Below are 16,276 nucleotides of genomic sequence, written 5' to 3' on the forward strand. Positions count from 1 at the left end.
GAATGTCTTCACTGGCTGCGTTGAGACTTCCAGGCTAATGAAAAGCAGCTTGTGTATTCTCAACATGCATATTGTGGTTTATAGCCTTTATGTAAAAACCAAAAACAATTATAATACCTGATTTATCCTTTATCCCAAAGGACAAACCACAACTGTTCAAATAAGTTTTAAACAAACATGGCAATCCTCCAGGTGACTGTCAGCATGTTATCTCCGATGGGTCATGCAGAAAAAATAAAAACAGTTGAGACCTTAGTTGTCTAAAGTTTTATCCACTTAGCATATCCAAGCAAACAGTGCCATCTAGTGGTGATGTACTGAAAGTGAGATTCAATTTTTCCTGTCTCCTGATCTCTGTATTAAGCCAGGTGAGATTCACTACACAATGAATGTTGGGACAGATCTATCATTCTTAGCATCTGGTCTCACTCACCCCAGGGTTACACTTTTAAATGCTTGATTCCATAACCACCATTCTAAGAAGCAAGCTAGCCCACTTTTGGGACACCTACACAAAGTTGCAGTGATTGTTTGGCAGGCTGCAGAGAGAGAAAAATGCTTAAAACTCAACCGTTTCTGGCCCACAATGACACACGAGTCCTCAGCCTGGATGCACTGGGATTTATTTGCACACGAGCACTAGCAGCTGCACAAGGCTCATTAAAAAAAAGAGGTTTAACTGAGGGTCCTTTCACAGATCTAGTTTTTCAATGTCGTACAAAGGACTGGCGAATTCTGGTTTCTCACACATACACATGCCCACACACACACACACATACACACCCCCCACCTCTTGACGTGAGACACATTTGCAGAGGTGACACTGAGACAAGCAGTTACCCTAGATGCGTTATTACACACACGCACGCACGCACACACACACACACACACGCACACACACAGGTAAGGCAATGGGCTGGTGCACACCTGATCATGAGCATGTTCTGCTCCTGGGTCAACCGGGGACCAATGAGGACACCCCAGCGAAACCCCAGTCTCTGAAACCCCCCCCCCCCCCCAGTGCACTGCAGGTACTGCACCCCCCACTGGATAACCTGCCTCCTGAAACAGGCTCCGCCCCATCCCCCATCATCCTTTGGGGTTCTTCTCCGTAATTAATTACAGTGCACTCACAAGAACAGCTGACTGCCACGGCTTTAATGGTGGAAAACACTAAACACTAATTATGGTTTTGTTTCATAAAAATGCTTCAGAGAATCAAATAAGGTTTGGAGAATTCTTAAGAACGATGTGCACTGTAATAAAAAGTCATTGGTTCAAGCCTGGCTTTGAGTACTCAAGTTTAGGGGTGGGAGGGGGAGACAGTAAGAAACACTGGTCTCCCAAAAAAAGGCAAACCCCGCCCCCCCCCTAAAAACCCCACCCATCTCAACAACCAACCAGGTAGTCCACTCCCTTCTTTCTCTCGGGTCACCCGGCAGTGAGTGGCGGCTGGCCGCCCGTAGCCCCGCCCCCCCGGGCCCAGGCCCCGCCCCTCACAGCCTCTTCCTCAGCTTGCCCTTCTTGGTGGCGCCGCGGCCGAAGCCCGACTTCTTGACCTCTCCGAGCCGTTGCCGGGAGCGACCGCGCAGCTTCTTCAGGGCGCCGCTCTGCAGGAACTGCTGCTTCTGCTGCCGCTTCCTGTTCTTCAGGATCTGCTCCCGGCTGCGCAGCTCCGACCGCGCCCGCGCCCCGCCCTTCTGCTCCGCCTGCTGCTGCTGCTGCTGGGGGCCCCGCCGTCCTCTGCGGCCTGGGGGGGGGGGGGGCACACGGGATGACCCGTCACAAAACGCAGGGCGCGGCATCGCAACACAGTCATCATAAAAATACATTAATATGCACAGACACACTGACATGCTAACATACGCTTGCACGTGGATACACATATGGCTACACTGACACAGACACTGACACAGACCTGACACAAACACTGACACAGACTCTAACAGACACTAACACACATGCTATCACACACACTCAACTAACAGACACAGACTCTAACAGACACTAACACAGACACTGACGCACATGCTATCACACACACTGAACTAACACAGACACCAACACAAACACTGACACACGCACACTAACATAGACACTGACACAGACACTGACAGGGATACAGACACACAGACATGCATGCGGGCAGTCTGAGGGTACGCTACCTCCACCTGGCCTTCTCCCCTTTCCTGCTGTCTCTCCCTCAGAGTCAGAGCCTCCGTCGTCCATCTTGTACTTCTTCTTCCACTCCTCATAGCTGCAGGGTTTCCAGTCAAGGAACCCAACCGTCCTGATATCAACAATCAACTGTACCGATATGCACAATCAGCTGTCCCGATATCAACAATCAACCCTCTCGATATCAACAATCGACTGTCCCGATATCAACATGTCGCCAGAACCTGGCAATGACACGTGAATACTTCACCCAAAGGGAGAAATTACACTACTGGCTGGACTTAACAATTATTGCCTACAAACATCACCTCTGTCGTTAAAAGCAGGACTAAATTTGCATCTAGCAGAGGTATTCAATAGCTGAGCTGAATTACCATACCTACCTCCTAACATATTCATGTTTGGTCTCCTTAAAAAGAGGCTAAAACCATGAATCTTTTGATAATATCATGGTGTTTAGCCCAGCTTTCAGCAACATAAGGTAACTTCAACAAGTAAATTTGTTGACTTTTAGATAAGCCGGTCCCTGTCATAAATGAGCCCGACTCCTCACTTCCAAAGACACTCAGGACAGAACCGCCACCGTAAAGGAAACACAGCTGATCACATGGTTCCTGTCACATGGTTCAGATTAAGGCCCTGAACGTGTCGCTCTTCTCAGTCACAGCCTTGGTATGTGTAAACGCTAGCAGAGTCTGGTACGACTGCCAGCACACCATGTAAAAAAAGAGGATACAAGCTCTTCTTCTTCTTCGAGCTGACCACCTGCCCGCTCTCCGTCCTCACTTTCTTCTTCTTGTCCTCTTTTCCGGTCTCCCGCACAAACCGCTTCTTCTTCCGGTCCCTGGGGGGGGTGGGGGGGCATCAAGGAGGAGAGAAATTTACCGAATAGCCTTTCGCACCAACCGTATCAAACGGCATCATTAAAAACAATCACCACATGATCCGTAATGAGAGAAAGAGACAGAGAAGGGAAAAAAAGTGAAGAGAACGAGAGAGTGAGAGATGAGACGCAGGATAAGAGAAACAGAAAGAGAGACAGAGAAAGGAACAGTGGAAAAAAGAGAAGGAGAAGAGAAAGACAGAAAGAGAGACGGAGACAGCGAGCCCCGGTGCATGCTGGGGAATCGGGCGCGGCTCTCTCACCACTTCATCATGCTCTTGTGCTGGTTGAGCTGCTCGCCCTCGTCCCCCATCAGGTCCAGCACAGCGGAGGAGGCCTGGAGCTCAAACGCGCTCCCCTCCCCTCCCAAACTGAGCCTGCACACCACAGCACAGAGATTTAAACATCCACACACACCACCGCACAGAGATACAGCCTTAAACATCCACACACACCACCGCACAGAGATTTAAACATCCACACACACCACAGCACAGAGATTTAAACATCCACACACACCACAGCACAGAGATACAGCCTTAAACATCCACACACACCACAGCACAGAGATTTAAACATCCACACACACCACAGCACAGAGATTTAAACATCCACACACACCACCGCACAGAGATTTAAACATCCACACACACCACTGCACAGAGATTTAAACATCCACACACACCACCGCACAGAGATTTAAACATCCACACACACCACACCACAGCACAGAGATACAGCCTTAAACATCCACACACACCACCGCACAGAGATTTAAACATCCACACACACCACAGCACAGAGATTTAAACATCCACACACACCACAGCACAGAGATACAGCCTTAAACATCCACACACACCACAGCACAGAGATTTAAACATCCACACACACCACAGCACAGAGATTTAAACATCCACACACACCACAGCACAGAGATTTAAACATCCACACACACCACCGCACAGAGATACAGACTTAAACATCCACACACACCACAGCACAGAGATTTAAACATCCACACACACCACAGCACAGAGATTTAAACATCCACACACACCACCGCACAGAGATTTAAACATCCACACACACCACAGCACAGAGATTTAAACATCCACACACACCACCGCACAGAGATTTAAACATCCACACACACCACAGCACAGAGATTTAAACATCCACACACACCACCGCACAGAGATTTAAACATCCACACACACCACCGCACAGAGATTTAAACATCCACACACACCACAGCACAGAGATTTAAACATCCACACACACCACCGCACAGAGATTTAAACATCCACACACACCACCGCACAGAGATTTAAACATCCACACACACCACTGCACAGAGATTTAAACATCCACACACACCACCGCACAGAGATTTAAACATCCACACACACCACTGCACAGAGATTTAAACATCCACACACACCACCGCACAGAGATTTAAACATCCACACACACCACACCACAGCACAGAGATACAGCCTTAAACATCCACACACACCACCGCACAGAGATTTAAACATCCACACACACCACAGCACAGAGATTTAAACATCCACACACACCACACCACCGCACAGAGATTTAAACATCCACACACACCAGAGCACAGAGATTTAAACATCCACACACACCACACCACAGCACAGAGATTTAAACATCCACACACACCACACCACCGCACAGAGATTTAAACATCCACACACACCAGAGCACAGAGATTTAAACATCCACACACACCACCGCACAGAGATACAGCCTTAAACATCCACACACACCACCGCAGAGATTTAAACATCCACACACACCACAGCACAGAGATTTAAACATCCACACACACCACCGCACAGAGATTTAAACATCCACACACACCACCGCACAGAGATTTAAACATCCACACACACCACAGCACAGAGATTTAAACACCCACACACACAACAGCACAGAGATTTAAACATCCACACACACCACAGCACAGAGATTTAAACATCCACACACACCACCGCACAGAGATTTAAACATCCACACACACCACGCAGAGATTTAAACATCCACACACACCACAGCACAGAGATACAGCCTTAAACATCCACACACACCACCGCACAGAGATACAGCCTTAAACATCCACACACACCAGAGCACAGAGATTTAAACATCCACACACACCACAGCACAGAGATTTAAACATCCACACACCACCGCACAGAGATACAGCCTTAAACATCCACACACACCACCGCAGAGATTTAAACATCCACACACACCACAGCACAGAGATTTAAACATCCACACACACCACCGCACAGAGATTTAAACATCCACACACACCACCGCACAGAGATTTAAACATCCACACACACCACCGCACAGAGATTTAAACATCCACACACACCACCGCACAGAGATTTAAACATCCACACACACCACCGCACAGAGATTTAAACATTTACACACACCACAGCACAGAGATTTAAACATCCACACACACCACCGCACAGAGATTTAAACATCCACACACACCACAGCACAGAGATTTAAACATCCACACACACCACTGCACAGAGATTTAAACATTTACACACACCACAGCACAGAGACACAGACTTAAACATCCACACACACCCTCTACATAGAGACTCTACACCCACCCTCTACAGACACATACTCTACACCCACTAGGGGTGTGCAGAGACATTATCATTATCTGTATCTGTATTCGGATAGAATTTAAACAGCTGATAGTGATATATTCTTGTGCTGCCGTTTGGGCATATTATTTTACCGTTGTCAAGCAAAACTCTGGTTGGTAGTTCTATTTCCACCGTTGTTAAGCAAAAAACCTCTGGTCGTTAATTCAATGAAAACAATGACTCATTCTATCAAGAAAAAACAGTTCCTTCTCGTTTTATATCATACAATTAGTTTATTCCATGTATACCATACATTTTTTGTCATTACATTATTTAATAAAACTGCATGAAACCTCTCTAAGACCCTCTGAAACGGGTTTTGAATGGCAGCTAGCTTTATGATTGGTTCGCCATCACGAGGCAGCTGCTATGTGCCGGAGTTCCAGATACTTTCTCTCTCTGCCCTTGTAACGTTAGATAGAGGCTATGAGACTCGACTGGAGCTGCTCCCCCCCCCCCCGAATCCGAATAATAACGAGCAACTTCGGGTAGAAGAAACATCTGTTTCCATCGCATTATTCGTGCTTTCCCAAATACAGTATTCGCATTTGGATACATCCCTAACACCCACACAGACCCTCTACAGAGATACAACTCTACATTCACACACCGTCTACAGAAATACAGACTTAAATATCTACACACACCCTCTACATAGAGACTCAACACCCACACACACCCTCTACACAGATACAACTCAACACCCACACACACCCTCTACAGAGATACAACTCTACACCCACACACACCCTCTTTAAAGAGAAAGATTACATCCAAACCCTCTTCAAGGAGAGAGTCTAAATCCACAAACCCTCTTTAAATAGAGTAACTACCTCCACACACACACACACACACACACACACACACACACACACACCCTCTTTAAGAGAGACTTAAACATCCACACACACTCAGGACCCAGATGTCGTAGCGGTGGTCGTACCCTCTCTCTGAGTTGAAGTCTTTGGGTCTGTAGGGGATGTAGAACTCTTCATCACGAACAGGTCCCCTGGTCTTCGTCTTCTTCGTCTTCGGCCCGGCGGCGTCCCCCTCCCCCTCTTCCTCCACCTCCTCCAAATTTTTCCTCCTCTTCCCCCCCACCACTCTGGAAAACACCCCCTGTGGGTAATTGCAACACAAGACACAAGACACATTAATGAGGGATCCAACTGCACATGGAATACAAAATCAAGCCCGTTTCTACGTTTTCAAAGACTGCAGTACTAAACTACTGACCTAATAATGATCTTTTGTAAAGTGCTCACATTTCCCTCAGTTTTGCTAAGAAAAACTCCTCTCGGGCTGACTAACCATTGGAGAGGGAGGCTTCATCAGGTTTGTGACTCTGTGCCTAACAAACAAGCCAGCCTGGCCATTGGGCCATTATTCACAGATTTCCACCAATCAAAGAGTGTTGGAACACAGCAGGTCTTTTGATTGGTCTGTGTGATTCCGTGACTGACAGGTCTCCCATCTCCTCCAGGAGAAGGTGTTTAGGGGTGGGTAGGGAGGGTACCTGGATGTCCTCCTCCTCGCTCTCGCTGTGTCCCGGGTCGGCGGGGGCGGGTCTGGGCGGGGCGGGGCACTTCATCAGACCCTCGGCGGCCCGGTCCTCGCGTGCCCGCTGGAACTTGTCCACCAATCGCGTGTCCCGGCTCCTCTTGGCCCTCATGACCTCGCTGGCCGCCGTCTTGCTGCTGGAGTTGATCTCGAATATCGTCTGAGGGGCGGAGAGGATACGCCAGAGGGTCACCAGGCAACAAACGTCCTCAGTGCTCTGGGTACTAGACCCGTGCTCTTAAAGGTACAGTAATTATCACCAACCGTTCAACGTTACTTTAAATTTTACTGAAACTGTTACCCGGGGTCTGCTGCAGGTAAGCGTGTTCTCATGACACAGACAGACAGGAGAGTTGTCTGTTGCCTGAGAATACTGAGGCACTGGACAGCCTACATTCACACGCTCAACAGCAGCCGGTCTTACACAACCACGGAAAAATTGGAAGGCATATTTCTGTGCAGCGCTGGCTGGTCTCAACTTACGGCTTTAGACTTGTAGGTCTTGATGCTGTCCACCATCTTCAGCCGGTCAAGTTCCATGCTCTCCAACCCCGAGCCTAAAGAGAAGAGAGAGAGAGAGAGAGAGAGAGAGAGAGAGAGAGCATGATGACTCTGTTGTGATGTCATCGCTGCGTTTGCGTGATGGCGGTGTGACGGGGCGCAGACTGACCGAGCAGCGGGTGCACGGCCATTCCGGAGAGTTCCGTGTTCTTGACCCGCTTGAATGACTCGGGGGAGGGGCTGGGCCGGGACTTGAGGTACTGCTTGTAGGCGTTCTCCGCGATGCGACGCAGGTTCTGCAGGTCCAGGGAGTTCTGGTGGGCCGTGATGAGCTGGGCCTCCTCGTCGTCCAGCACGCTCTGGGGGACCCGCCCAAACACCCCGTCGGCATCTTGGGGAGTGACAAGTTTTACAGGAGGGAACGCAATTATACACACGCAGAGAACCAAACGACATGTTAAAAATGAGTAGAGAAACTAATAAAGCTTCATATTTCAAAATAATACTATGAAATGGCAATACTGTGTTTAATTTTATTCCATGAAGCTCCATGTGAATTTGACTTCACACAGTGCAAGACAGAAACTAAGAAATACTTCATTAAAAACCATTAGTACTCTGAAAAATGAATTTTGAAAGAACTGAATAACTAGGTGTGACTGTCTGGTTGGTGATGTGCCAGACAGTTTGGGCTTGGAGTGGGTACCTTGGGGGTGTTCAGGCAGGGCGAGCTGTAAGGGACGTCCCAGGAAGAGATGGAGGTCGTAGACGAACGGGACCTCGTCGGTGCACACCAGGCTGTAGGCTGTGCCGCCTCTCCCCGCACGGGCCACTCGACCTGCGGGACACAGAGCACCCCCGTTAGCTCCTCAAAGCGACCCCGATATCCCCCACTCACAGCAGACAGCCCCCGCCCAAAATCCATTACCTGCACACAGATCCACCCCCCCTCTCCAGAACCATTCACTGCAGACAGCTTCCTCTCTCTGTCACTAAAACATCTCACCGCAAACAAATCAATTATATCCAGAGATCTCTCTCTCTAAACCAATTACATTCAGAGATCTCTCTCTCTAAACCAATTATATTCAGAGATCTCCCTCTCAAGAATCATTACACTCAGAGATCTCCTGCTTCAGAACCATTACACTCAGAGATCTCTCTCTAAACCAATTATATTCAGAGATCTCTCTCTCTCTAAACCAATTACATTCAGAGATCTCTCTCTAAATCAATTATATTCAGAGATCTCCCTCTCAAGAACCATTACACTCAGAGATCTCCTGCTTCAGAACCATTACACTCAGAGATCTCTCTCTCTAAACCAATTATATTCAGAGATATCTCTCTTCAGACCCATTACACTGAGACGGACCCCCTTGCTCTCCACACTAACCGACTCTGTGCAGGAAGAGCTTGGCCTTGGAGGGGAAGTTGTAGTTGATGACGTTGTCCAGCAGGGGGATGTCGATGCCGCGCGCCGCCACGTCCGTCACCAGCAGCACCATGGCCTTGCGGTGGACGAAGCGGCCGATGTTGATCTTGCGAGCCGTCTGGTCCAGAGCGCTGTAGATGTAGGCGCAGTCCACGCCCTCTGACATCAGCAGCTGTGGGCGGGGCAGAACAGTGAGGGGGCAGGACTCAACAGTGAGGGGGCGGGGCACCACAGTGCGGGGGCGGGACACAACAGTGTGGGCGGGACACCACAGTGAGGGGGCGGGGCACAACAGGGTACAGGTAGGATATAACATTGTGGGGGTGGGCCACCAGTGCGGGCAGGACACCACAGTCTGGGGGCGGGGCAATACAATGTAGGGGCGGAATACAACAGTGTGGGGGCGTGACACCAGTAGCTGATTGGCTAATTGACTAACTGACTGACTGATTGTCTGACTCACTGATTGATCTGACTCATACGCAGTGACCGTAGTGACATGGTCAGGAGTATCTGGCGTGTGATTGGTGCAGGACTCACCTCCTTCAGATACTCCACGTGGTGCTTGGTAGCTACGAACACCACGGTCTGCTCCTGGGGCTTGACCACGTTCCGCAGGAGGTGCAGGAGGAGGGCCGGCTTCTCGTCCATGCGCAGGTGGAAAAAGGCCAGCTGCGATTGGACAGGAGGCAGGTGAGCAAATCACACAGATGAGCAGCGACTAACGGCTGCTCACAGGACAGATCCCCACTCAGTAAGACAGGAAGTGTTTGAGCGTGTCACACACAGTAACTAAAAGTCTACAGGAAGCATGAGCGTGTGTCATACACACAATGAAAGCCAAAAATAAACATAACCCATATTCACTGAATTGAGGTCACCTTTATGTGAATGAGCCCCACACTAATAGGTACTTAAATCCAGGAGACAATTTGGATAGGTGGCTTAAAAAAGTACACTCGGTCCAATTAATTGGAGCATGCACTACAAATATTTAAAAACTCATTAGCCTGATATTTTCATAGTCATAGGCATGTAGACGCTGGTCTCTCTGCAGTTCAGTTACAGTATAATAAGCCTGATCCCTGTCAGAAGCAGAGCTCAGGGTCAGTCTGTAGTTCCCACCTGTAACTGATCGCTCAGCTTGGTGTCCACATCCAGCCGCAAGAGCACAGGTTCCGTCAGCCCTGCAACACAGACTCACATTAGCACCTCCCTCCTCAGGAGTACAGACTCACATTAGCACCTCCCCATCAGGAGCACATTGACCTCAGGCGCATTAAACACAAGCACACTCCAGCCTCCCATCAGGAGCAAGACTCACATTAGCACCTCCCCATCAGAGCACGATACATTGCTCTCGACACAGACTCACATTAGCACCTCCCCATCAGGAGCACAGACTCACATTAGCACCTCCCCTCAGGACACAGACGACCTCAGGTCAGATCTTAGATCCATCGAGCACAGACTCACATAGCACCTCCATCAGGAGCACAGTCCAGCACTCACAGCCGATTAGCACCATCAGAGCCAGATCATTAGACCTCCCCATCAGGAGCACAGACTCACATTACAGCACCTCCCCTCCATCAGAAGCAGAGACTCACATTAGCACCTCCCCATCAGGAGTACAGACTCACATTACAGCACCTCCCCATCAGGAGCACAGACTCACATTACAGCACCTCCCCATCAGGAGCACAGACTCACATTAGCACCTCCCCATCAGGAGCACAGACTCACATTACAGCACCTCCCCTCATCAGGAGCACACACTCACATTAGCACCTCCCCATCAGGAGCACAGACTCACATTAGCACCTCCCCATCAGGAGCACAGACTCACATTAGCACCTCCCCATCAGGAGCACAGACTCACATTAGCACCTCCCCATCAGAAGCACAGACTCACATTAGCACCTCCCCATCAGGAGCACAGACTCACATTACAGCACCTCCCCCCATCAGGAGCACAGACTCACATTACAGCACCTCCCCTCCTCAGGAGCACAGACTCACATTACAGCACCTCCCCCATCAGGAGCACAGACTCACATTACAGCACCTCCCCTCCATCAGGAGCACAGACTCACATTACAGCACCTCCCCCCATCAGGAGCACAGACTCACATTACAGCACCTCCCTCCTCAGGAGTACAGACTCACATTAGCACCTCCCCATCAGGAGCACAGACTCACATTACAGCACCTCCCTCCTCAGGAGTACAGACTCACATTAGCACCTCCCTCCTCAGGAGTACAGACCCACAGCTCAAACCTCCCCTCGTGACGAACATGGTCTTCATTGATAAGCCTGAATAAAGCTTTCTTCTCAGCATGCATACTTCTGTTCAGCCCACTGCCTGTCTTACACCCATTAAACCATCCAACCCAAACCACATAAGCACAGCCTTCATTATAGCTATTTTAGAATGAGCAGGACCTGCGTTATCCATATTTTGCCATCTCTTTAGCATAGAACAATGGCATTAAGCCAAAACTACACAAACTTGGTACACGCGTCCAAATCATGAAGCATGGCGGCCTGCGGACTCACCGGCCCGGGCGAACTCCACCAGGAGCTTGGGCAGCGTGGCGGAGAAGAGCAGGGTCTGCCGGGAGTCCGGGAGGCGGCGGATGATCTCCTGGAGCTGCTCCGCGAAGCCCATCTCAAACAGCCTGGAAAAGTCCGGAAAACCCGGGACAGAGCGCTCCGTCAGCCCCCAATCCGACCTCACACAAGAGCCACAAGCACAGGCTGCTATCAAGCTCAAAACCCCTCCGCCTTAGCACTGAACCCGGTCAACCCCTCTGCAGCTTAACGCGTGTTAAAAGTGCCGCCTGAACACGACCGCAGGTGTTCCACAGCGAGAAGCCTCACCTGTCAGCCTCGTCAAAAACCACATACTCCACGCCATGCAGCTTCAGGTTCATCTGCATGACGACGTGCATCAGACGACCGGGGGTGCCAATGATGCTGTGGGGGGGTGGGGGTGGAGGGAGAGAGAGCGAGAGGGGGGGAGAGAAAGGGGGGGGGGGGAGAGAGAAAGAAACGTTAAGTGTGAACATACATGAACATACATGTACATGTAACTGCACATGTTCAAGGTGTCCATTGTATGTAAAAAAAAATGTTTTAAAAAGGGGGGAGTTCCACAGTACTTACATATCTGGGTTTTCATGCAGAGCAGCGAATTGATCGTCCATGCTGGGGGGACAAAGGCAGAGCCATGTCAGATTACAATACTATAGGTGCTCATTACACTCACCCATACCCATAATGCACTGCTGCAGTACACCTACTCCAGCTACAGAAAGAGGCTTTAGACGGCCAAGTTTCCTCAGGTTTTGGCTGCATGAGTTCCTTCCAAAGACACACCAGGTATACACAGGCTACTAGTTTGTTGTGAGTGAGAAATACGCCTCTCCAAATGTACTGGTTCCGCTACAGTCCTGTGACACCACTGTGTGCACCATAGACACTGTCTGGTGGCCCTAGTGCATCAGAGGAGTATACATTCTTAAAATATCAGTGCTATTTGAATGGGAACCAGCGACACAGAGATGACTCCTAATGAGAGGGGAAAATAGCATTACCTGTCTCCTCCCAGGATCAGTGCTGTCTTAAGGCCGGTGAACTTGCCGAGCTGCAATATCACAGAAAAGAAAACTCACTACCCCGTTAACACATGCAGTGTTTCATGGCAGAAGGGGAACTCAACACAAGACACTGATAATACAAGTATTTTTACAATATATTTCCATCCAATTGGAATAAATCATGATGCCAGAAAGTTGAGTTTTTAGTTTTAGCCCAGTGACAGCAAAATGGGCACAAGGAAGGTAGTGGGGTGGCATTGTAGTATAATGGGTAAGGAACTGACTTTGTCAGTTCTTTGATTAAATTACATTACAGGCATTTAGCAGACGCTCTGATCCAGAGCGACTTACACAACAAGCAATGCAGGCTAAGTACCTTGCTCAGGGGTGCAACAGCAGTGTCTTATCAGGGAATCGAACCTCTGACCTTTAGGTTGCAAGGGGTAGGACACTACTGTTGTACCCTTCAGCAAGGTGCTTAACCTGCTTAATCTGAATTGCTTCCGTTTATATCCAGCTGTATGAATGGATGTAAAAAATAAGTTGTTGGCTGTACGCCTGTAACGTAAGGTGGCGTGCACAAGCACACTGTGATTTCATTGGCCGATGAAAAGGGGGAGTGCCCCGAGCGGCACACGGCGGTAAGCAGCCGGAGCCATGGCGGGAGCGCGGGAGGTCCTCGCCTCTTTGGTGAACTTCATGGTCTGCAGCGCCAGCTCGCGCGTGGGCGTCAGGATGAGGGCGCGGGCGCCCGTCTGCGCCTGCGGGGCCTTCAGGCGCTCGAACATCGGGATCAGGAACGCCGCCGTCTTCCCGCTGCCCGTCCGCGCCATGGCGACCACGTCCTTCCCGTCCATGATCAGGGGAACCGTCTGGGAGCGGGGATTGAAGTGTTATTACTTTTTTAAAGTTGTATTAGTTAGCTTAGTATTACAGTATTGTTGTACAACTTTACTGACAGATTGCTCCCAACTAAATTTCATTGTACCAGTGCAATGACAATAAAAGGAATCTTATCTTATCATATCTTGAATGCGTTTTTTCCACTCCATCATCTTTTCCCTCATATTTAAAGATCAAGGTTATTTCGGAAAGGCCACTAACTCACCTTTCTCTGAATAGGAGTAGGGACTTTGTAGCCCTTCTTCATGACCCCTTTGAACACTGGATAGCTGAGCCCTGAAAGGAGAAATGACGTTGCTTTTGAATTTCTAGAGAGGCACAGAAATTCCTGCGATTTCTATTTCAAAGCCATCCTGGATCTTACCCATTGACTGGAAACCTCCAGACTTTTTCTTCTTCTTGTTCTGCGCCCTGACCAGTTCCCTGGTGTCCGGCTCCACGTCGGAGAGGCACTCCGATGCGGCGGGGAAGCGGAGGGTCTTCCTCTCAGGCTGAGAAAATAACCAGAAATTAATGGAGATCAAGAACAACGCGACGAACATAACTGACTACGTAAACTCGGACGGACAGTGTCGGCCCTGGACATTGAGAGACACCTTAAGCATGATTTCATTTTGGACCCACATCCCCCCAACCCAACATTCTAATAAATATATTGCTATATTTTAGAATAATTAGGGGCTCCCCTGGGCGATCGCGGGGGCCTAAAGAGCAGTTAATGTCGCTTATTCTGTGGGGCCGGGTCTGTCCCAACAACAACTGTCATCATGTTGAATAAGCCAGGGATCTGATCTGTGGCAAAATAAGTCGAAAGCTTGCTGTCAGTAGCTAGCAAAATAGCTAGCTATCCCATAGCTCCATGCAATCTCGCTATTGTAAGGATCTATCTATACCGCCAGGTAGCCCCAAAAGATTAAGCTAGCCATCACGATGGCTCGGTAGGACTATCTAGAGACTATGTACAACCCAACATGTACACATATAGGTTAGTAAGCCTAGTTAACTAACCATGTTGTTTAGCCTTCCACGATTCAACTCGCAACTAAACTAGCGATAACTAAAACAACAAAAGATTTTAAACGGTCAGCAAGCCTGCCGTTTTATACAAATGCACATAAATAAAAAAGAAAAATTAATAACTTCTCACCGTGTCATCTTGCATCTGGGCAGCCAGTTCAAATTCGCCACCGTCCGAATCCAAATCGGGTTCTTTTAATTTACTCCCCATATGTCGTTTTTTCTTCGTGAATTTTTTCTTCCTTTGTGCCATTGTAGACGAAGCTTTTCGCGTATCTTAGAACGTATATAAAAGAGAAATTTTCGTGACCGCCTGGTATTGTATTAAAAATCCCAGTTTTCAAATATATTTACAAACAATTCTGCATTTAATTTTGGGGATACCACCACAAGGCAGACATTTTGTTAACACGTGTGTTCTGCAGTCCCTCAGTGTCGCACAACACTGACGTCAGCCGGCCCAGCCGAGGAACTTCCACTGAACTCCCAAGTCCCCTCCGTGCGCTCTCAACCAAATCAAGTCCCGAGCGAACATGCTTTTTCGGATCCGCAATGATTTGGTCCTTCGTTCTAAAGACGCTGAATTAAGCCGCGTTTCCACCGAAATTACCCGGAACTTTCAGTCCCAGGAACTACTTTACCAGGAACTAAAAGGTTCCTTCAGCCAATGGTTGTCTGCGTTTCCACCGGGGTCTAAAGTACCGCGAAGATTAGGTAAATTAGCCCACTGACGTTGTCGTCGGTCCATCTGTCATATGAGTTCTTCTGTAACCCCATACTACCACCGAAGTAGCCTACATTATTTTCTAATAACCGGGACAGCCCGGAGGGGTTTATTCCACTTATATACAACGGGTTACCAACAACTATATATGGTTACTTTTGTATTTATTGATTTTCATATATCCTCTCAAACACATTCATTAACAGCAGAAAACATGCACACGTTGTAAACAATTAGCTGTTTTATTACTTTCTCGTCGTCAATTCCATATAGGCTAATCGCAAAATGACAAGAATAGAACGAAAACTCGGACTTGCGTGAAAATGTAAATTAGTAGTGGTACAGCCACCGTTTGCTTTCCTTCGAAGTTACTGCTAGCCGAGCAGCGACGTGTGCCCTCCAGATGCGAACCATGCACCATAAATGAGTCCATAGTCTTCCTGGTCTTTTCGTGGAATTGAAAAATGGCAGTAAAATTGAGTAAAATTACGGCAGTCTGAAAAAGCTAAAGGTTTTTAACCTGTTATTTTACCCGGATAAAAAGTGCGGAAGGTGATTTCCAGTTTGCTTGTACTGTATCACCAATGTTAATTATGCATAACTACCGCATAGCCTACCTCACATAACTGCATCAAACGTTTTGAGTCAATTACAACGGGCTAACAAAGAAAATCCGGAAGAAAATATTCAGCAACCGAATTAATCCGTTTGAATGTTTTGGTAGCCTACGTAATATGCTGTCCCAGCACGAATGCTTAGCA

At 48.5% G+C, this 16,276-nt stretch overlaps 1 protein-coding gene across 1 annotated transcript; it reads right to left on the reverse strand.

Annotated features, from left to right (window-relative positions):
- Positions 1–606: 606 nt before the first annotated feature.
- Positions 607–15,292, reverse strand: ddx54 (DEAD (Asp-Glu-Ala-Asp) box polypeptide 54). Its single transcript, XM_064307723.1, has 20 exons — positions 14,922–15,292; positions 14,139–14,265; positions 13,980–14,050; positions 13,555–13,743; positions 12,869–12,918; positions 12,438–12,479; positions 12,153–12,248; positions 11,829–11,950; positions 10,394–10,455; positions 9,809–9,940; positions 9,230–9,440; positions 8,540–8,671; positions 8,003–8,224; positions 7,816–7,889; positions 7,289–7,492; positions 6,716–6,891; positions 3,325–3,438; positions 2,915–3,022; positions 2,166–2,257; positions 607–1,750 (listed from the first exon to the last, which is right to left on the reverse strand). The coding sequence occupies exons 1-20, from the start codon at positions 15,042–15,044 to the stop codon at positions 1,497–1,499; spliced, it is 2,601 nt and encodes an 866-aa protein (XP_064163793.1). The 5' UTR covers positions 15,045–15,292; the 3' UTR covers positions 607–1,496.
- Between the last annotated feature and the right edge of the window lie 984 nt (positions 15,293–16,276).

Source organism: Anguilla rostrata, chromosome 14, assembly GCF_018555375.3.
Source record: "Anguilla rostrata isolate EN2019 chromosome 14, ASM1855537v3, whole genome shotgun sequence".
NCBI lineage: Eukaryota > Metazoa > Chordata > Actinopteri > Anguilliformes > Anguillidae > Anguilla > Anguilla rostrata.